At 44.2% G+C, this 21,920-nt stretch overlaps 1 protein-coding gene across 1 annotated transcript in view; it reads left to right on the forward strand.

The window, feature by feature from the left end:
- Nucleotides 1-2,177: 2,177 nt before the first annotated feature.
- LOC126413317 (sorbitol dehydrogenase-like) overlaps nt 2,178-21,920 on the forward strand; it is a 75,224-nt gene continuing 55,481 nt past the window's right edge. Inside the window, exon 1 of the mRNA XM_050083216.1 lies at nt 2,178-2,320. Within this exon, the coding sequence (XP_049939173.1) occupies nt 2,267-2,320 (54 nt within the window). The 5' untranslated portion in view covers nt 2,178-2,266. The remainder of the gene's footprint in view (nt 2,321-21,920) is intronic.

Consider the following 21,920-nt stretch of genomic DNA (forward strand, 5'->3'; position numbering starts at 1 on the left):
CCTACGAATTTCACTGCCATACGGCAATTACGGCCCACACTGGTCCTTCGTGAATAGCTGCGCTTTAACTATAACCACCTGGTGGATGTACATACACCGCGGAAGCCTACTAATCAAGTTTCAAGATCCGATATTAAATGAGGAATCTAGAAATTTACTAAAGTTTCCTGCGTATCGCTCCTATAGAGACCGCAGATACAAGATTAGACTAATCACAGGGATATTTAAGCAACCATTCTTCCCAATATCCATACAGGAATGAAACGAAGAAGCCCAGTACGTAATATAGTGGGAAGTGCCCTCTGGCATGCATTGGTTTGCAGAGTACGGATGTAGATATACAAATAAATAATTCCAAAGTCTTTTTAGCATCATTACCTCAGCATAACGGCTCGTAAAGTGTAAAACAGTGGAAGCCCTTGTGAGGTGTGTAGGTTGTTTTGCATTTTTATCAAACAAGGTTTACACAGACTGTCGTTTCTCCAGTTACCGCCCATTGTACGTAGGGACTGCAGCAAGTAAGTTACACATGTCGTTCGACGCTACGACCATTGCGCAACAAGAATGACGCAAAGTCAGAAGACAGCACATCGTCCGAGTTTCCAGCAGACACAGTTCTGCTGTGGTGCGGGAACCAGGTGCGTCAGTGTGGGAGTGACATGGCGCGACAGCTGGGAACGTACACTAGAGTCTAAGTACGCGGGACAGTGCGAATCGTCTAAATTACTCACAAATTCACCGTGAAATTCTGGCGATATATGCGCCACATTCAGTGTCGCAAGCAGCCGTAGTAAAATGATATCAACAGTTTGACCGAGGCCTCACAGACGACGGTGATACTGATCGAGAAGCCAAGATCTTGCCCTTACGATTTCCATCTTTTCGGAAAGAGATTTTGCAGCGATAAGGATGTTGATACAGCCGTTCTCGAATGCCTCCTCGATCAAGGAGCGGATCAGTAGTACGTTACGACCGTTGGTTACAGAGACCTGGTGACTACGTCGGAAAATTGTCTAATGTATCTGTGTCACTCACATTGAAATTTAGTGCAGCAGTCAATGAAAGTTACTTGACCAGCCACATTAATGTGTAACTCGCGCATTTTTTTTCTTTTTTTTGCGGATGTAGCCAATAACTGTTCGAATTGTTCTTTGACGTCGTCGTTGATGAGAATATTTCTTTAACTTTTGCCTAGACATATTCATTGTGCTTACCTTAGACATCTTGTGTTACTGAAGAAGGAATTTTATGTTGATAACAGGAGCCGTAAATCGTCACCATTTTGACTGACGTGTCTTACTTCCACGTTCGGTTGTGCCTATGGTTGGATGAATTGTTTGATACAGGTATTAACAACTGAACCCAAGAATGCCTTTAGTTTTAACTCATTCTTCCTAACTAAAATCTGGACTAAAATGAAGTTAGTGGAACGTGGTTTTTGAAGCTTCTTAAGCAAGAACACTTTTAACAGTAAATCTTTGTGATATTCTTTCTTTCTAATTTATCTGTTTAGCAGTTTCTTTCTTCATTCAGGGAGGACTTAAAGTACGTCGACAGAACTGCACTCCGTCGATGTAAGAAATCTCTGGAATATGTTGTAATATCTTATTTCTCTATTAGACCTTTCGTGTGCACACCATGTGGTCAAAACTTCCTTCTCGGAAGAGGTACAGCACTGTTCGTAAGTTAATGTTGTTTTTTGGGGAAGGAGACCAGACAGCGAGGTCATCGTTCTCATCGGATTAGGAAAGGACGGGGAAGGAAGTCGGCCGTGCCCTTTGAAAGGAACCATTCCGGCACTTGCCTGGAGCGATTTAGGGAAATCACGGAAAACCTAAGTCAGGATGGCCGGACGCTGGATTGAACCGTCGTCCTTCCGAATGCGAGTCCAGTGTTTAACCACTGCGCCACCTCGCTCGGTGTTCGTAAGTTAAGAAAGAGTATTTTCCTGAACATGTATTATTTGTTTTATGCTTCACTTCGACACTTCGTGAGCAGTTTACTGCATGGTCTCATGCATATCATTCGTTTTATGCACTGATAACAGGTTTACTACATCGTCGACTGAACGACGTGCGTTCCACGGCGAGGCGCGCTGTTCGTTGACGAATTTGAAGGGGCCTGCTGCGCGGCCAATAAGCATGAAATAGCTCTGCGCATGCGCGGCGCTCGGTCTCGCGAGCCGGGTTAAAAACACTGCCAGCACGCTCCGCGTGCGTAGTGAAACTGTTCCAGCATCGAAGCAGCATCAGCAGTCGACACCAAGATGGCCGAGAAGAACTTGACAGCCGTCCTATACAAGGCCAACGACTTGAGGCTGGTGAGTAGTAGCCCAGTTGCTGTGAATCCGTACAGAGTCGGACGGCGGTAGTTGCAGTCGTCATATTGATCCCAGAGAGGGGATGCGCTTTCTCTGTCGCCGTCGCTGCCACTTGCTATGCGCTTTGCATTCGGCGTTTCTCTGCGTCTGCTGACGATCATATGTGTCTGTCTTGTAGAAGTAGCAGTGCTGTATTCGCGTGCCACGCTGGTACCAGCGGAATCGGACGTCGTAAACAGCGTAGAGAAAACATGTACAGTACACGTGTTTCTGTCATCCATTTTATTCGCAAGGAGATGATACAACTTTTCTCCATACAAAGGGTTTGAAAATCGTAAAGTGCCTTAGAAGTAATTTAGAAGCAAACGAATACTAAATTGAAGTAAAAATCGTGTTTCTATTTAAAGTTTAATAGCGTTGCATATTCCGATTTGTTGGTATGAGCATCATTTCGAAGCCCCGTAACATTTCGTATCATACCGAAAAATTTAGTGTGTTTTCGGATTAGATTCGACAATTTGCGCTTCCGTTTATGCGATAGAAGCGCACACCACTCGAGTTATTTGTATGGTAGACGATTTGAAACACGGTTTCTTTATAGCTGCTGCGAGAAAACATAAGTTTTGCTCCTGTAATAATAGTTTATCAATCAAACAAAATATAAAACGAATGTAAATTTTGTGTCGAGAATTTGACGTTCTTCTCTCCGCTGACATTCCTTTGTGTTTTTAAATTCAAAGGAACTGCTGCATACTATTGAGACAAGTTTAAGAATATGAGGAAGTATAGACCTAAAACACCCTTCAACCACACTAGAATATTTTTCCAGTTGCCCAGAGTGATTTGCGACACGTATGCGATGGAGAGGGTGAATCCCCGTGATGTCGTGTCTTAACGTCTGTGAAGCTGAATAAAACATCTGATCAGCGTTTCCCCATTTATTCTTTTCTTATTCGTAAGTTCGTAAGCGATGGTTACAAATTAACATATTTCATCGTTCTAATACGTCAAGCATTTACAGCAAATGCAATGAGGACGTCGACTTAATAAAACATATTTTATAATGGAAAATCTCTCAAAGTAGAAAAGTTGAAGGCAAAATTAAACCTTTTCTTACTATGACAAGAACACCAGTCCATCCAAGAGTGCTACACAATTTATTAATGACGGTAGATCCAAGAATCAAGTTATCGAGCGAATTGTTGCTGTTCACTGTTTGAACGATCAGCTGGCTGCATAAGAATTACACTGTAGCCACCTGAAATGTAGCTTGATGAGGGACGTGATATTGCTATAGGCGAAAATAGAAAAATATTTACAATATTTTGCTTGATATTCCAGAAGCTGGCTGTTACAAATGGTTCAAATGGCTCTGAGCACTATGGGACTTAACATCTTAGGTCTTCAGTCCCCTAGAACTTAGAACTACTTAAACCTAACTAACCTAAGGACGTCACGCACACCCATGCCCGAGGCAGGATTCGAATCTGCGACCGTAGCGGTCGCGCGGATCCAGTCTGAAGCGCCTAGAACCGCACGGCCACCCCGGCCAGCTGGGCTGTTACATTACTGCCAAATATATAGTTAAGTTACATTATTTCTGTCTCGTCATCAATGTATCATCTCCTTGCAATGCAAAACGAAATATGAATACACTGTTACAGAATATCTAGTGTGTCACTGTGTTTGCTTGGGTTTATATCATAGAATAAATGAAAGGATTCAGGGTTCGATTCTAGTCGGTCCTATAGGTTTTGTTTTGTTTTGTGCACTTTAACATAACATTCATCTCTGGCATTGCTATGAGACTTTGATAAATATGACGAAATGGACTATGATTGGGTTTCCACGTTAAATTAAGCTCCCCCCCCCCCCCCTCCCCACACACACACACAAAATGGTTCGATTAGCCTGTTCGTTGGTTGAAAAAAAAGCAAGGACATACAATCTCCATTGGAGCAATTCGTGTAGTTAAGCTTCGTAGCACTCAGGTCAATCTTGGCATTAATAACAGCTTTCCTTACGTAGTATAGACTTGTCAGCACTGAGGAGGTGGAGCATATAGAATAATTTAAGACTCGATGCACAGAAAACATATTCAGAATATAATCGAAACATTCAGAATAATTCATAGATCAATTTTAAATTATTGAGAGAGTTTTGGACATATGTAACATCACGCATTTTAAGATGAACATTTACCCCAATTACATTAATGGCCATTTATGTAGCCTCGTTTCACCGTCTACAATCTCGTTCTTCCTATTATCCAGTATTCTCTCTGTGGAACGAGATATTACTTACTGAATTGTGTCGTAACACTACATTATTTGGTGAACTCCATTGTGCTCCCATAGCAACTGTGAGTACGCCGGTTTACCATAGTTAAAAGGTACACTTCATTCAGTAAGCTTCTGTGTGGTTTTATTACTGCAAGAACGCGAGATGGCTATCCGTGACTATCGCACTAACTCATTCTGTCTTCCGAATCACACATCCATTGTTTTTCTGTACGCACACTTCACTCTACTTGTTCATAAAAGAACAAAAAATTTCGATGATTCGATAGACCATTAATCGTCAGGTCCTATCCATTAATCAGCCTACTATACTTTGTCTCTTTCGATGGAATGCTAATCGTGCACTAAATATTAATTTTGAATTCATTAGGCAATAAAGTGGTAGAAAGCTGCAACAGCGTCTAAATTTCCAGTCTGTGCTTTTTGTCACAAATATTGATCTATGGAGAAATGCCAAAGTACGGTACTTGTTATCCGTGGGCGAATACACTACACTAACTTAATGCACTTACATCCCACTTGCATTATAATTGTACAGGGCGCTGTTGAACGCGGTGGCGTGTCTTCAGATCCACAACTAACGTATTGCAGCTGTAGACGAGATACACGAATCCCCTACTCGTGGAGTGCGAGAACGTATTGTTTGCCGGCGGAAGGGCGCGCCAAAGACAGCAGCGACCTTGGGTCACAAGGAAAAGGTGCTACCGCTACAACAGCCTTGTGGCGAAGTGACGAAGCCGTCGGCTTACCAATCGTGCCAAAGAAGCGAGGATGACTCTAGTGAAGTTTAAAGTTGCCCGAAAGATATGTTAGTTGTTTATTCTGCTTCAGAACACCCCCAGCGAATGCCACGTAAAACTGATTAAGCCGAAAACGAGTACAATACCAAATTGTACGGATGTTGACATGAATGGCGTTCTGAGTCCGTGTAGAAGGGGTGTTGCTTGTGGTGATGAGGCAAGAAGAATAGGTTGTGGCAGCACATCATCTGCTTCTTTCCATTAACATAAGAGGGTGGGGGCATCAACATTAGCGTTTCGGGTCGTACTAGAAGATCCCAAGGACTCCCTGAGAAGCTGCGGCGAGCGTTCGGATGTCAGCTATGATCTTGCAGCGCAGGTTGGTGAAAATTGAAGTAAGTCATCATCTCACCTCCCCTTTTCGTCCTTTTTATTCACTACGGATGTTAGAGCAGAGCTCAGAATGGAAAACCTAGAATGTATAATAGCGACCATGTGTACGGAGGCGGGGCTTTTCATAGGAGATGAAACCTTCGGCAAGCTCAATGAATTAAGGGAGCTGTAAGAAAAATGTGATGATACGACGGAGGTTTTTCCCTTTTATTATGCCTAGATATCGAGGTGGCGCAGGTATTAAAACATGGGGCTGTCCCTCGGAAAGGTACTGTTTCAGCGATTCCGACTTAGGAGATTTACATAGAGCATGAAATGAAAGACGGCAAGACCAGCATCATGACAGAGACACCAATTTTATAGGGTAGTGTGATTGAGGAATCTATTGAAACAAAGATGGTGGCAACATAATGAACTAGGACAGATCCTTCGGATTTAAACAAGACCTGGTCTCCCGCACTCAATTTATTAAGATCTCCCCGACCATCTTACCCAGCAGAGGAGGATATGCGTTTCACGGAATAACAGCGCGGGCTCTGAAAAAAGAGAAGCATTAAAAAGGACGTACCAGGCGCCGGAAGTCGAACTCAGTTGTAAGTAATCAGTAATCAAATAAAAAGTATCAGGCACCCCTGTGCAATGCGGGATTGACCAGTGAACAGTGATGAGGCACAGGTCCTGTACAGTAGGCGGGAAGTATAATCGTTGTCAAAAGAGAAATAGTGGAATGTGTCGGGCAGTAATGCTCAATGACTGCGAAGGTGGTCTTGTTATTGGATGTCGCCTGAGTAACTAACCTCTCAGGGACATTTCAGTTCATCTAAAGTTCTCAAACTCAATTATTAGTGATGTGATTGTGAAGTGGAAACGCTAAGGAACAACCACAGTGAAAACAGATCAACCAGGCCTCATGCACTGACCGACAGGGTGTACTGCGGGAGGATAGTTGTAAAAGATCGCGTGAAATAAGCGGAAAAAATCACTCTTGAGTTCAAAATGCTACCAGCAACCCAGATAGCGCAATGACCGTGTTTAAGGAGTTAAAAAAGAAAGGGATGGAGTGGTCACACATTTCTGCAGTCAGTGTTAAGCGACCCTTGACATGATGTTGAGAGCGACACCACTGGACAGTGAAAGACTGGAAACTAATTACATAGGGTTATGAATGACGCTATGCCCTGTGGCAATTAGATGTATGGGTTTGGCTTTGGCGAAAGCTTTAAGGACGTTACCTGTCAGAGCATGTAGTACCAACAGTGAAACACAGACAAAGTGGTGTTAATGCATGGTAATGTTTTCGTCGTTAGGATGTGGTCGTCGTCTTGCGCTTTAGAAAATGCTAAATGTGGAAGGATAAAACATTTTGCAGCATTGTGGCCTCCCCTTCACCAGAGGACATTCCTCGTTGCTCAGCGGGGAAAGCGCTCCAGTGTACGCCACATGTCAATGGGTACCCCTCAGGGCTCTGTGCTGTCCCCTCTTCTTTCTAATATCTGTGTCAGTGACATTCCCGTGCTCCGTCACTGCCATTTGGTGCAATACGCCAATGACACGGCGCTTTATACGACCGGCCGCAACGCTGATCAACTCATTGCTCGCCTCCCAATGCAAATGGACGCTACAGTCACCTGGTGTCGCTCCAATAAAATGGCCCTCAATGCCGCCAAAACCATGGCCTTGTATTTCACTAAGCGGCGCCCTGTACTCCGAAACAAGATCTCAATCGGGGGCGTCCGGGTCCCGTGGGGGTCCCGTGGGCCCAAGCTACCAAGTATCTCGGGGTATGGTTGGATAAGAAACTTTTCTTCGACCGCCACGCAGAATACATCGTCCATAAAGGGTTAAAGTTGTCAAAGGACTTGTACCCACTCTTCTCCAGCCGAGAGCTGAATTTAGATACCAAGCTGTGGCTGTATCACTGCGTTGTCCTACCCTCACTAACGTATGGTTCCCCTGCGTGGGCCACGGTTAGTAAGTCCCGGATGCTGACGCTCCAGCGCCTACAGAGTAAAGTTCTCAGGTGGAGTCTTCACGCCCCTCCACTCACCAGGATTGTCACTCTGCATGAGGAGACAAATACAGCCCTTCTCAAGACGACCATTCGCCGTAAGGCTCGCCAACTGCACACAAAAGTGGACTTCCTCGGTGAGACAATCGCTGGACTCCAAACCATCGGCACTATAGTTCCACGCCGCTGGCACCAACACCCCTTTCCGCTCACCATTCTGGAGGACTCGGATTCGGGATCTGACTGACGATAGGTCCAATACGACCACGTTTTTCTATTTTGTACAGTCGCTAGCAGTAGCCTGTTCACGTACACCCACTTTTCTCCTTTACCACAGAGTTGGCGCATTACTGGGCCCCTCCTCTGTCCTTCCACCGTCGGAGGGTGGCACGGAACTTAAAGTTCCACCGCCATACCTTCAAAGTGCTATGCTCGGCTGTTATTCAGCCGTTGCTTTGAATCTCCTTTTACTTGTCCACCGAGACAGTTGGACCGGATCTGGACCGGTGACGCTGTGTATTAGTAACCGGCAAAAAAAAAAAAACAAAAAAAAAGTACTGCATACAGTAGAGGAACAGTTCGGAGACGATGCTCGTTTGTATCAGCGTGACGGTGCACATTGTCAACTGTGAGGTCTGTGTACAGTGACATTCCTAAATGGACTGAACTGTTTAGAGTCCCGATCTGACCCTAATGGAAAACATATGGTATGACTTAGGACGTAAATTTCTCTCCAGACCCCAGCATGCAACGTTGCTACCTTCTTTGGTTCCCGCTCTTGACGAAGAATGCGCTGTCGTTTCTCCGCAACATTCAGACACCACACTGAAAGTGCCCTCAGCCAAGTTGAACCCATCATGAAGACGTAGAATGGACACGCCCCATATTAAGGTCATCTGATAGGTGTCTGGGAACCACTGATCAGACATTGTATCAGCGCAACACCACCAATAGTCCAGGCAAAGAGTATGCGTAACACAGCTCGCAGCATCTGAAGAAGACTGGATCAGTCGTTGAAATAATATGCCTGAAAACTGAATCAAACACTCAGCTGAACACCTGAAAGCACAGCATTAATCACCCGACAGAAAACCTGAGAGAACACATCTAACAGAATTTCTCGAGGAACTTAAATGCGACTCTTTTGGTAGTGAGGTTTCGCCGTTCTTACGAAAAACTAGCTGATAAACTTAAAGAAACGGCAAGCGAGAAAGACTGTATAGCAATTGTGATGGTACAGTAGCTCACTGAGATGACAAAAGTCATGGGATCAATATGCACATATACAGCTGGCGGTAGTATCGCGTTCATAAGGTATAAATGGGCAGTGCATTGGCGGAACTGTCATTTATACCCAGGTGATCAATGTGAAAAGCTTTCCGACGTGGTTACGGCCGCACGACGGGAATTAAGACAGAACGCGGAATGGTAGTTGGCGCTAGGCGCATGGTACATTCCATTTCGTAAATCGTTGGGGAACTGAATGTTTCGAGATTCACAGTGTCAGGAGTGTACCGAGAATACGAACTATCAGGCATTGTCTCTTACCACGGACAACGCAGTGGCCGACGGGCTCAGCTTAACTACCGAGAACAGCGGCTTTCGCGTAGAGTTGTCAGTGCTAACAGACAAGCAAACTGCATGAAATAACCGGAGAAATCAATGTGGGACGTACGATGAACGAATCTGTTAGGACGTGCTGCGAAATGTGACGTTAATCGGCTATGGCAGCAGACGACCGACGCGAGTGCCTTTGCTAACAGCACATCGCCTGCAGCTCCTCTCCTGGGTTCGTGATCACATCAGTTGCACCCTAGGCGACTGGAAAACCTTTGCCTGGTCAGATGAGCCCCGATTACATTTGGTAAGAGCTGAGGGTAGGGTTCGAGTGAGGCGCAGACCCCACAAAGCCATGGACCCAAGTTGTGAGCAAGGCACTGTGCAGTCTGGTTGTGGCTCCTTGATGGTGTGGGCTCTGTTCGCATGGTGTGGACTGTGTCCTCTGGTCCAACAGAATCGGTCATTAGCTGGAAGTAGTTAAGTTCGGCTACTTGGAGAAAACTCGTAGCCATTCATGAACCTCATGTTCCCAAACAAAGATGGAATTTTTTGTTGATGACAAAGCACCCATTCACTGGGCCATAATGGTTCGCAGTTGGTTCGAAGACCATTTTGTGAATTTGAGCGAATGATCTAGCCATCCAGATCGCCGACATGAGTTCCATCGAAGGGGACGTAACAGAGAGGTCAGTTCGTGTATAAAATCCGGTACTGGCAATAATTTCGCATTTATGGACGGCTGTAGAGGCAACATGGTTCAACATTTCTGCCGTCTTGAGCCCATGCCACGTCGAGTTGCTGCACTATGCCTAGCAAAAGGAGAGGGGGGGGGTCCGATACGGTATAAGGAGGTATCCGATGACTGTTGTCCCCTATTTGTGTTTCGCGCGTATGGTTAACGGGAATAAGAAAAGATAGATTGTGGTATGTACGGAGGTATACAGGCAGTCGTGTTTCCCTGAGTGGTTTTGACAGAAAATCGCTAATATTTGTACGAAGTATCGGCCAGCACGTAGAATATAAAAGTAGAAGTAGAGCTTCTCTGTCTCGTCACTAGGGCAGCAAATTGTTTGTCTGCGTTGTAGCTGCCGGCGCTGAGGCTCCTGCTAATTGGCCGGCCTTGAACGCCAGTACGTCTGCTGGTAATCAGGCGACCACTTACGTAAGCGGCGAGCCCGCGGTAGGGTCATGTGTCCGGGGTCAGGAGAGTCCCGACCCCCAATGCCGCGAATAGTACACTCAGATAACGAGGCTGTGCGCACTTAGCGAGCAATGAGAGGCAGGCAGCGGCTCTGTTGACACAGCTGTTGGCTAAACAGTAAGCTGACGCCCTGTCCGATAAGCGCCGCCGTAATAACACCATCGTTCCAGGGTTATCAGCGGATAACGCAATGTTGGCTCCAGCGCTTAATTACTCCACGAGGCTAGTAGCGGCTTTCAGTATTCTAAACAATTCCGCCAGATGGAGTGGCGTGAATTTCAGAAACAAGTTGCCCCACTGTCCATTTCCGTAATTATCCACAGCACCTGAAGAAGACTGCGAGTCACGCAGTTAAAATATCGTGCAGGAAAGACGCGAATAACCGGCAGAAACCCGATTAATCAACATGACAACGCTTCGCCAGGAAAGCCTGAAGAATTAAAAGTATTCATCTGTCGTCCACATGACACAGATACACCCACTAAGTTAACGAAAGAGGTGATACTGTACCTCACACACCGTGTTTACTAGGGGGGGGGGGGGGGTTTCAAATCAGCTCTTCCATAAACCGATTTTCCAATTCCAGTTCTGGTTCATCATGTACGCAGTCTAGTATCGGTTCTGGCTGCTGGATCTCAATTTCCACGATCTGTATTAGGTTGTATACTGGGTGGTTTTCGCTAAATGGGAACCAACTGCAGGACATGATCCCTGAGAGGATCATCACCATCCTGAACAGTTTCTAGCACCAGGCTGGGTGTGTTCACAACATAAGCAGACCATCTAGTCATGTTTTCTCACCATATTTCTGTGTTCACTTTGGTCCAACCCTCGCCTCATTTTTCAACACACCCCTCCACATCTTTCTGCTATTTACCCCTTGGACATCCTCTGTGTCGTTTCCATCGCATCTCTATTTCATGTATCTCCTTGGGAATCCTCTTGTTTTCCATTCTCTTTACATGCACGTACCATCTTAAGCCGGCTCTGAGCACTATGGGACTTAACATCTGAGGTCATCAGTCCCCTAGAACTAAGATTTACTTGAACCTGAGGACGTCACACACATCCATGCCCGAGGCAGGATTCGAACCTGCGATTGTAACGGTCGCGCGGTTCCAGACTGAAGCGCCTAGAACCGCTCGGCCATTCTGGCCGGCCCATCTTAAGCGGTGATATTGCTATTCTGCTCTCTCAGAAGGCCAACCCAGCTTGTGGCAGATGGGAACACTGTAAAGTAGGGCGTGGCCTACAGGGGTGAAGTACAGTGAGGACTTCGAGTAACCTGGGACGGGTACGTTAGCTGTGAAGGCACATTAGGAACTCCGAAACGTGGCGGCTAATGAGGTTCTGACGTGGCTGTGATAGGCCTAGCTAGCCAACAGTGTTAATCAACAACCAGCTTTCAACAACGGAACTAGCCTCAGAAAGGATGAATATAAGACAACTACAATGAGAGGATGACGAGCAAAAAGTCATACTGGAATTTGTTCGAAAATTTGTTCGAGGCAATGTACATGCACTTGAAGGTGGAGATGAATGAACATCGACAGTGTAGGTTTCGATTACTGATAGCACACTTGAGAAGACTCCAGACAACTTGGAACGTTTTGTCGGAACTAGTGTTTTAGTTCCACACTTCAGAGAGAATTGTAATGAAGCACCATCATGCCGTAGGTATATTACCCCTCGTACTTCTTTCAGAAATGGCACTCCAGACCGTCACTCCTAGTTGTCGAGCCGTATGGCGAGCGACTGTCAGATTGGTAGCCCACTGCTGTCCAGGGCGTCTCCAGATACGTCACCGAGCGAGGTGGCACAGTGGCCAGCACACTGGACTCGCATTCTGAAGGACGACGGTTCAGTCCCGCGTCCGGCCATCCTGATTTAGGTTTTCCGTGATTTCCCTAAATCGCTCCAGGCAAATTTCGGTATGGTTCCTTTGAAAGGGCACGGCCGGCTTCCTTCCCCGTTCTTCCCTAATTCAATGACCTCGCTGTCTGGTCTCCTCCTCCAAACAACCCAACCCCCAACCCAGATACGTCTTCGCAAGTCATTGGGGCTCAGCTCGAAGTTGGACTTATCACAGAGGACAGTTCAGTCAATGAGATTCCAGGCTGAAGACCTGTCTGGAGACGCTTCTGACAGCTGTGGGATCCCAACCTGAGCGTCGCCTGCCATACAGCCCGACAACCAGTAATGATGATCTAGGGTGCTGTTCCATTTCATAACAGGACCCTTTAGTTGTCATCCGCAGCACCCTTTCAGCACAGCGGTACGTCGACGATATTCTACGCCCCGTTTTGTTGCCCTTCATGGCAAGCCACCCTGGGCTTACATTTCAGCAAGATAATGTCCGCCTGTACTCACCAAGAGTTTCTAGTGAGTCTTCGTATTTGCCAAACCCTAACTTGGCCAACAAGGTCGCCGGATCTCTTCCCACTTGAGAACGTTTTGATGCCTTATGGGCAGGACCCACTAACGAGCTCGGGATTTTGCCGATCCAACGCACCAGTTGGACAGAATTTGGCACTATATCCCTCAGGAGAACACCCAACAGCTCTTATTAATCAGTGCCAAGCCGAATAACTACTTGCATAAGGGCCACGGGTGGACCAACGTGTTATTGACTTGCTCGGTTTGTGAATCTCTTTTTCTTGAATGAATCATTCAGTTCTTCTAAAATTTGAATACTTTTTCGTCCGTAGGCATATATCATATCTAACAATTTCTGTCGCTTTCAGATAATGCCTTCGTGATGCGTCGTTTATTTTGTTTTAGAGTATATTGCCAGAGGTCAAAGACCAAAATCGTCGGACTACTGGGGATGAAAACGAGAGCTTTTGACCTACAATCTGTCACTTTACCACTTCTTTCTGTCTTTGCTTTCTATCTGTTTCTTCGTTGTTTTCCTTCTTCATTTCTGTGCGGACATCGCATGATATCTCTCATATTCCACCGATAAAACCTTTACTCAGCTTTTTAATACAGAGTCCCATACCGAACAAGCTGAACTACCGTGCCGGCAGTGATACCTCGGAAAACTGATTCCAACAGTAGTGTGTGCCACTAACAGCAAAAAGTACGAGGCGTGTTTTTTTAAGTAAGTACCGTTTTGAAATTAAAAAAAGACGTGCTAAGATATCTCAATAATTTTATTTTCACATGAAAGCCCGTACCTTAATCTACGCACTGACGCCATTACAGTCTGATTCTTCCTTGTTTGTGTACTGATTTTTTAAGATGCCTCCGATAATCGTGAGTCCCGCCGACTGTGAAGTAGGGGCTGTTATAAGATTTCTTAGTGTCAAAAGCCTAAAAGCGATCGATATTCGTCATAAGATCTGTACAGTTTACGGAGAAATCATTATGAGTGATGGAAAGGTAAGAAAGTAGGTGAGAGCATTTAAAGGTGGCCGCACAAATGTGCATGGTGAACAACGGAGTGGACGTCCTTCGGTCGTTAATGAAAGTTTGGTGCAGGAAGTGCACAATAAGGTGAGAGAAAACAGACGCTTTACGATTTCCTCCTTACGGGATGACTTTCCTAATGTTTCTCGTAGTGATTTGTATTGTGCGCCGTTGGGTACCGAAAATGTTGACGGATGTGCACAAGTCCAAACGTTTAGACAGTGCATTGAATTTCCTTGAGCGGTACCACAACTACGGTGATGATTTCTTAAGTCAAATTATTACGAGCGATTAAACATGGGTGGCCTACGTCACACCAGAATCAAAGCAACAGTCCATTGAAGTTGAGCAAGGACATCGTTTTGCTGAAAGACAATGCCCGTCTGCCTTTGACGAATCAGACCAAAGATCTTATCACATCTTTTCTATGGGAAACTCTAGATCATCTTCCGTACAGCCCCAATCTTGCGCCTAGTGACTGCCATCTGTTCCTGCACTTGAAGAAACATCTGGGCGGTCAGTGTCTTCAAGACTATGACGAAGTCAAAACAGTGGTGATGCAGTGGTTAACAATTCAGGCGGCAGACTTCTATGAGGAGGGTATTCAAAAATTGGTACAACGTTATGACAAGTGCCTCAATATTGACGGAAATTATGTAGAAAAGTAGATTAAGGTACAGGCTTTCATGTAAAAACAAAATTATTGAGATATCTTAGCACGTCTTTTTTTAAATTTCAAAACGTTACTTACTTAAAAAAACGCCTCGTAATTCATATGATTTAATAATAAATCAGCCAGATAAATGGCGTCCTAATGACGACAAATGAGTACAGTTTTCTAACACAAAACTAGGGCACTCTGCACCGATCTGCTAAGCCTCACTGTGTTCCACCAGCAAAGCATTGTCTGCTTTCTCTTTAACTCCCTATTTCACTACTCTCAATCTTCATACTCCCATCACAGAAAGGTTTGCTTAAAGAACTAAAACGGTATTTACAAAACAAGACTTTCATCAAAAATACTGACAGTGGATTGAGAATCGGTGCACCGGCCTCACATTCCAAATGAGGTATGTTCAAAAACTGGCTGGTTTACATTTCGCATTGTCTATTGAACTGATACCAGATGGTTTCTTTAATTCAACGTAGCCACAGTTATGTCCTTTTATAGTCTTAATCAGTAAAAGTTTACCGTCTACTTCATATAAAAAGAATGCAATTTTCAATCTCGAATTACTTTCATTTAATGATGAAAAACTATGATTTCCATAGACTGTACACTCTCACAGGAAAAAAATTCTCTTGCCTCTTTCTTTGATTATCGCGTGACATTTACCGAGACCGTAAGTACGGCACGTGGATGGATTAAAAAAACTTTTTTGATAAGGACACTGCGGCAGACTTTTAGGAGTTTACAGAGTAAGTTGTGTCACTGTCTGGCAGGACACTTGAAGAGTTTATTCAAATAGTATTGAAATGACCTAAATATTTACTAAGAAACAAGAAAAATTATATTGTTTGCTTCCGTTATATTAACGTGCGTGATTTTCCGCCTCATACACAAAATATTAATTACAGTTGTTCTCTGAAAAGACATAACATCTAACCTCTGAAAAACTTGTCGGATTTTGATAAAAAGCAAAAATATTTAGTAAGACACACGTTCCTGGTGTTTTAAAGTACTCTGAAATAAATATTCAGGGAAGTGTTTCCTATCTACTTCTGTTGACATGGTCTGTCAAACACTGACGTAAAATTCAGTTAATGTCGTAAAATACTTAAATATGCCCCCCCCCCCTCCCCGCCAATGGGATAACACTAAGTACACAATACATTACGCACCACTCACTTTCTGGAGGAAAAAACAAGTCGTGTAAAACACATTGGTTTATGTAAGATCGTTTACATAGAATAAAAGAGAAAAGCTGATGAGAGTTGACAAGGTGAAGCGTAAGAAGCTACAACGTCGCTCTGTAGATAATTCTGCAGAGAGAACGTCCCATTCGCAAACTTGCTATACCCTCATCAACTTCTACAAGAAAATAGAGATTTAATTGGTTGAAATTATACGCTCTAACTTATTTGTGAGCAACTTTTAGATAACTGATGGGAAATGTTTTTTAACAAACATGATCGAAGCTATATAATGCTTAATTAAAATAAACTGAAAATGCAGGAGATATGCTGGTGGGTTTAGTGGGGTGGAGGAGGAGGAGGAGGAGGGGGGGGGGGGGGGAGGTTGGGGAGAGAGACAGTGTGGAAAGTGTAGGGAAGGGCAAACCACTTAGTCGACAGTATCCTGAATGTTCTAGATGGCAGAACTGACGACTGGGATTGTGTGATAAGTGGTGCATATTTCATTATAAAACTTACTAAATAACATACTTTGTACGACGGACTGACAGGATATTAAATAAAAATCTAGTTGTAGATAACACTAATGAAGGAGGCAAAAACTGAAATGACACAATTTTAATGTTCGTATACATTTCAACAAAGAATAATGTACGTTGATAACAAGTTACGTAATGTAAGAGCTCAATTTACAGACTGACCTGAATGTATTACAGTATTGTGCTGGGCACGATGGTTCGTAAATACGTGCTCGTGCTGCTAGTATGTGTTGGTGTAGCCTTGTGTTTAATGAAACTGAAACCTTATCCTCTGCCCTCATTTCCTGCCGTGGAACAGGAAAAAGTTTCGTGGCTAGCGAACGTCATTCGACGGACAACGAACACACCAGTAAAGTTTGAGCCTTCTCGCTATGTTTGCCGCCAACGTCAGGCTAGTTTCCGTCCTCGTCATCTCATGCATTTCGTTTCGCTATCATACACTCACTCACATGGCGTGCTAAAAATCCGAAATACTCCCAAGGAGAGATCACACAGATAGTGAGTAGACATTATACTAAGGGAGCTAAACCTGTGTAGCCAGACAGTGGTCATAAAATCATATATATATATATATATATATATATATATATATATATAATTGAAAATAATGTTCAAGACAAGTATCTTAATTACTACACCATCTCGTCTATTTTTCAAATATGCGGTACTGCATTACGAACACCTCTTCCATATTTACTTCAGTGACTTTCGGCACCCACCGAACACTGAAACATTGGTTATTCGTTGACAATGTCAATGGGAGATAACCGATCTGTTGATTTAAAACGTGTTGCTAAAAATGACAAGATCACAGATTTTCTTTATTGATTAGCGGTATCGGCGCACTGTCGAGTCAGCTTCAGATCAATCTAACAACATTTTAGACTGATATATGAAACTATCAGCCTCGACTGCGGTAATGAAACCAACCTTTACCTAGGTTTCAGCACAAGTAATTGAGCCTTCTTCAGAACATAAACCTGATTCTATAATATGTGTACGAGGGCGTGGTCTAAAAATAAAAATAAAACAGCCGGAATAGGCGTCTGGACCATGCCCTCGTAGACATGTTACAGAATCAGGTTTATCTTCTGAAGAAGGCTCAATTACTTGTGCTGAAACCTTGGTAAAGGTTGGTTTCATTACCACAATCGAGGCTGATAGTTTCTTATATGTTAGATTATCACGATTGCTGACTGAGCTGCAATGTTGAAAATACTAAAATTTTAGACTGATACGAAGATGGCTCGGCAGTGAGCCGAAACCGCCAATCAATAAAGAAAATTTGCGATATAACATACGATTTTTATCCATACATATTTGAAACAATGGTGGTCAGCATTATAACAGCCACCGCGCCATACGACACTGGATTCCACCACGCAGAATTATATATAAAAAAAAAAAAGGCTCTGAGCACTATGGGACTCAACTGCTGAAGTCATTAGTCCCCTAGAACTTAGAACTAGTTAAACCTAACTAACCTAAGGACATCACAAACATCCATGCCCGAGGCAGGATTCGAACCTGCGACCGTAGCGGTCCTGCGGTTACAGACTGCAGCGCCTTTAACCGCACGGCCACTTCGGCCGGCTGCAGAATTATGTACAAAGGACCGATGTGCACCACTGTAATGGCGTCATACGTGGGTTGAGAAAATGTGTGTGAATTTCTAAGTGACCAGACTGCTGAGATCATCGGTCCCTAGTCTTACACACTACTTAAAGTAACTTATGCTAAGAACAACACTCATACCCATTCCCGAGGAAGGACTCGAACCTCCGGCAGGAGGGGCCGCGCAGTCCGTGACATGGCGCCCCAGACCGCTCGGCCACTCCGCGCGATCATACGTAGGTCAGAATAACAAAATAATTGACAAGCGAGCACAGTTGAGCATGGGAGGGAGCTTTGACTGTTAGCCATTTTTTATGCGTGCAGTCCGGCTGTAACAGGTATAACTAAGCAGTTCAGTACTGGGTACATTCATACACTCACTGTGAATGCCTAATCAGTTTTCTGTGCCCATTCCGCTACTAGCTTCTGACATTTGCTCCAGACTTTCACCATGGAAGAGAGAGACCGCACTAAAAGGTTTTTCAAAGAAACTGGAATTTTTCTCTATTTTATACTTTATTTACAACCGAAAGAAATCATTGCACGAAAATCATATCGTGGGAGATTCATCTCAAAAACTGCCTTTGCGACAACGCACTACTATGCGTTTATGCCCGTCACCGTCTGCCCTAGCAGATGATCGCGTGCTGTAGCAGATGACGAGTCGTCCGACAAAAAACCGCATAGCGAACTGTATGCATACGAGGACAAGACTGTCCTCTACTGCGCGCCTCTTTGCCGCTGCTGGTGGTATTATTCCGTAAAACATGCTATATGATGCGTTCCCTACTGTCGGCACTCCCCTCGCCGTCACAGAGCTTTCCACATGACGAGTGCAGCAATTTAATGTTCATTTGGTGTTACGTTTATGTTTCAGTTATTTCATTATCAGAACTTAATGGCTTGCCGTAGTGTTACCAGATGGGCTCACGGCACTTGAAGGCATCAATAGTGAGTCGGTTGTGTGTGTCTGTAAAGCGATCAACAGTGCACGTTCTCGCGACGCCAGGGAGAGTCAGTAGGCGAGATTGATACCATACTTCAGAGCAACATGATTCAGCGGCCACCCCACCGAGAGTGTAGTATCTGCGTCACAGAGCCCGTTAGATTAACAGCGAGTGCGGCAAAATCCGGCATCCAAACCACAGCGGCACCACACGTGCGGCCGTTAAAGACTGTAATCCCAAATGTGTTGAGATTAGCTTCACTTACGGTACTACCGTTCCACTGCTCTTCCAAGTCCTTGGCTGTCACTGACAGAATTACAATGTCATCGGCGAACCGCAAAGTTTTTATTTCTTTTCCATGGATTTTAATACCTACTCCGAATTTTTCTTTTGTTTCCTTTATTGCTTGCTCAATATACAGATTGAATAACATCGGGGAGAGGCTACAATCCTGTCTCACTCCCTTCCCAACCACTGCGTCCCTTTCATGCCCCTCAACTCTTATAACTGCCATTTGGTTTCTATAAAAATTGTAAATAGCCTTTCGCTCCCTATATTTGACCCCTGCCACCTTCAGAATTTGAAAGAGAGTATTCCAGTCAACATTGCCAAAAGCTTTCTCTAAGTCTACAAATGCTAGAAACATAGGTTTGCCTTTCCTTGATCTAGCTTCTAAGATAAGCCGTAGGGTCAGTATTGCCTCATGTGTTCCAATATTTCTACGGAATCCAAACTGATTTTCCCCGAGGTCGGCTTCTACTAGTTTTTCGATTCCTCTGTAAAGAATTCGCGTTAATATTTTACAGCCGTGACTTATTAAACTGATAGTTCGGTAATTTTCACATCTCTCAACACCTGCTTTCTTTGGAATTGGAATTATTATATTCTTCTTGAAGTCTGAGGGTATTTCGCCTGTTTCATACATCTTGCTCACCAGATGGTAGAGTTTTGTCAGGACTGACTCTCCCAAGGCTGTCAGTAGTTCCAATGGAATGTTGTCTACTCCGGGGGCCTTGTTTCGGCTCAGGTCTTTCAGTGCTCTGTCAAACTCATCACGCAGTATCATATATCCCTTTTCATCATCATCTACATCCTCTTCCATTTCCATAATATTGTCCTCAAGAACATCGCCCCTGTATAAACCCTCTATATACTCCTTCCACCTTTCTACGAGGATAATGGAATGTAGTCGAATTAAGTCGGGTGATGCTGAGGGAATCAGATTAAGAAATGAGACACTTCAAGTAATAAAGGAGTGTTGTTATTTGGCGAGAAAAATAACTGACGATGGTCGAAGTAGAGAGGAGCGTTTCTGAAGAAGAGAAATTTGTTAACATCGAGTATAGATTTAAGTATCAGGAAGTCGTTTCTGAATGTATTTCTATGGAGTGTATCCATGTATGGAAGTGGAACGATAAATAGTTTGGACAAGAAGAGAATAGAAGCTTTCGAAATGTGGTGCTACAGAAGAATGCTGAAGATTAGATGGGTAGATCACATAACTAATGAGGTGTTGAATAGGATTGGGGGGAAGAGGAGTTTGTGGCACAACGTGACTAGAAGAAGGGATCGGTTGGTAGGACATGTTCTGTGGCATCAAGGAATCACCAATGTAATATTGGAGGGCAGCGTGAAGGGTAAAAATCGTAGAGGGAGACGAAGAGATGAATACACTAAGCAGATTCAGAAGGATGTAGATTGCAGTAGGTTCTGGGAGATGAAGAAGCTTGCACAGGATAGAGTAGCGTGGAGAGCTGCATCAAACCAGTCTCAGGACTGAGTACCACAACAACAACAACAACAACAACAACAACGGTACTACCTCAAGTTCATATTTTTTTATTTTGCTTTGAGTACTGGGGCAGATTAGCCTCGTTTAACACACCTCAACAACATTAAAAATTTCTCGTAGGGTCTTGAAAAGCTGTGTAAACTGATTCCTCACACTCTCGTGTGTACTCGAAACGCCTTCATGAATGGTGGGGATTACCGGACCGACTCGACTGAGAGTGTTTGTTCGTGGACATTTTCATGGAAAGTTACCTTTGTAAATGAGTTCTGCGATTATTGATCCTCTTAACGCTCCAATAACGGAACTGTCTAGTGTCAAGACGTTTATTCTCACATTGTTCCCATGCTCTACGCGTCCATTTTATGCTCCAAGCCTAGAAAACTCGCGGCATCCGCCGGTCGTGCTCAGTAAACACAATTATCACACCTTAATTGTTGCACGCTCATTGGTTCCTATGATTGTTCCCAGCAAAAAGTATCATTTCGGTGTCTGCACGATGTCAGTCCTGTTGTAGCGATCTGCGATTTGATGTTGCTACGAACGTATGCCCAGTAAGATAACGCGCTATTTCTTATGTCACGTTAATCAGTGTATTTTGTTAAATACTTATATTGCGGCCATTCTTCCCGGCCATTGTTGACCTTGATCATGTTGTAGTTGTAGTTAACTATTACATTGCCAGTAGTGGGTAATAATGATTTTAACACTATATTCCTGGATCGAATCATTCTGAATATCCATTTTACCTCCAAGGCAGATCCCATAATAATGCTTCATTCGTGGTCCTTAATTTTAAGTCATCTCTTTATAACCCGCCTTATAAATGCGTCGCCGGCCGGAGGGGCCGAGCGGTTCTAAGCACTACAGTCCGGAACCGCGCGACCGCTACGGTCACAGGTTCGAATCCTGCCTCGGGCATGGATGTGTGTGGTGTCCTTAGGTTAGTTAGGTTTAAAAAATGTGTGTGATATCTTATGGGACTTAACTGCTGTCATCAGTCCCTAAGCTTACACACTACTTAACCTAAATTATCCTAATGACAGACACACACACCCATGCCCGAGGGAGGACTCGAACCTCCGCCGGGACCAGCTGCACAGTCCATGACTGCAGCGCCTTAAACCGCTCGGATAATCCCGCGCAGCAGTTAGGTTTAAATAGTTCTAAGTTCTAGGGGACTGATGACCTCAGAAGTTAAGTCCCATAGAGCTTAGAGCCATTTGAACCATTTTATAAATGCA

Source organism: Schistocerca serialis, chromosome 7, assembly GCF_023864345.2.
Source record: "Schistocerca serialis cubense isolate TAMUIC-IGC-003099 chromosome 7, iqSchSeri2.2, whole genome shotgun sequence".
Taxonomy (NCBI): Eukaryota; Metazoa; Arthropoda; class Insecta; order Orthoptera; family Acrididae; genus Schistocerca; species Schistocerca serialis.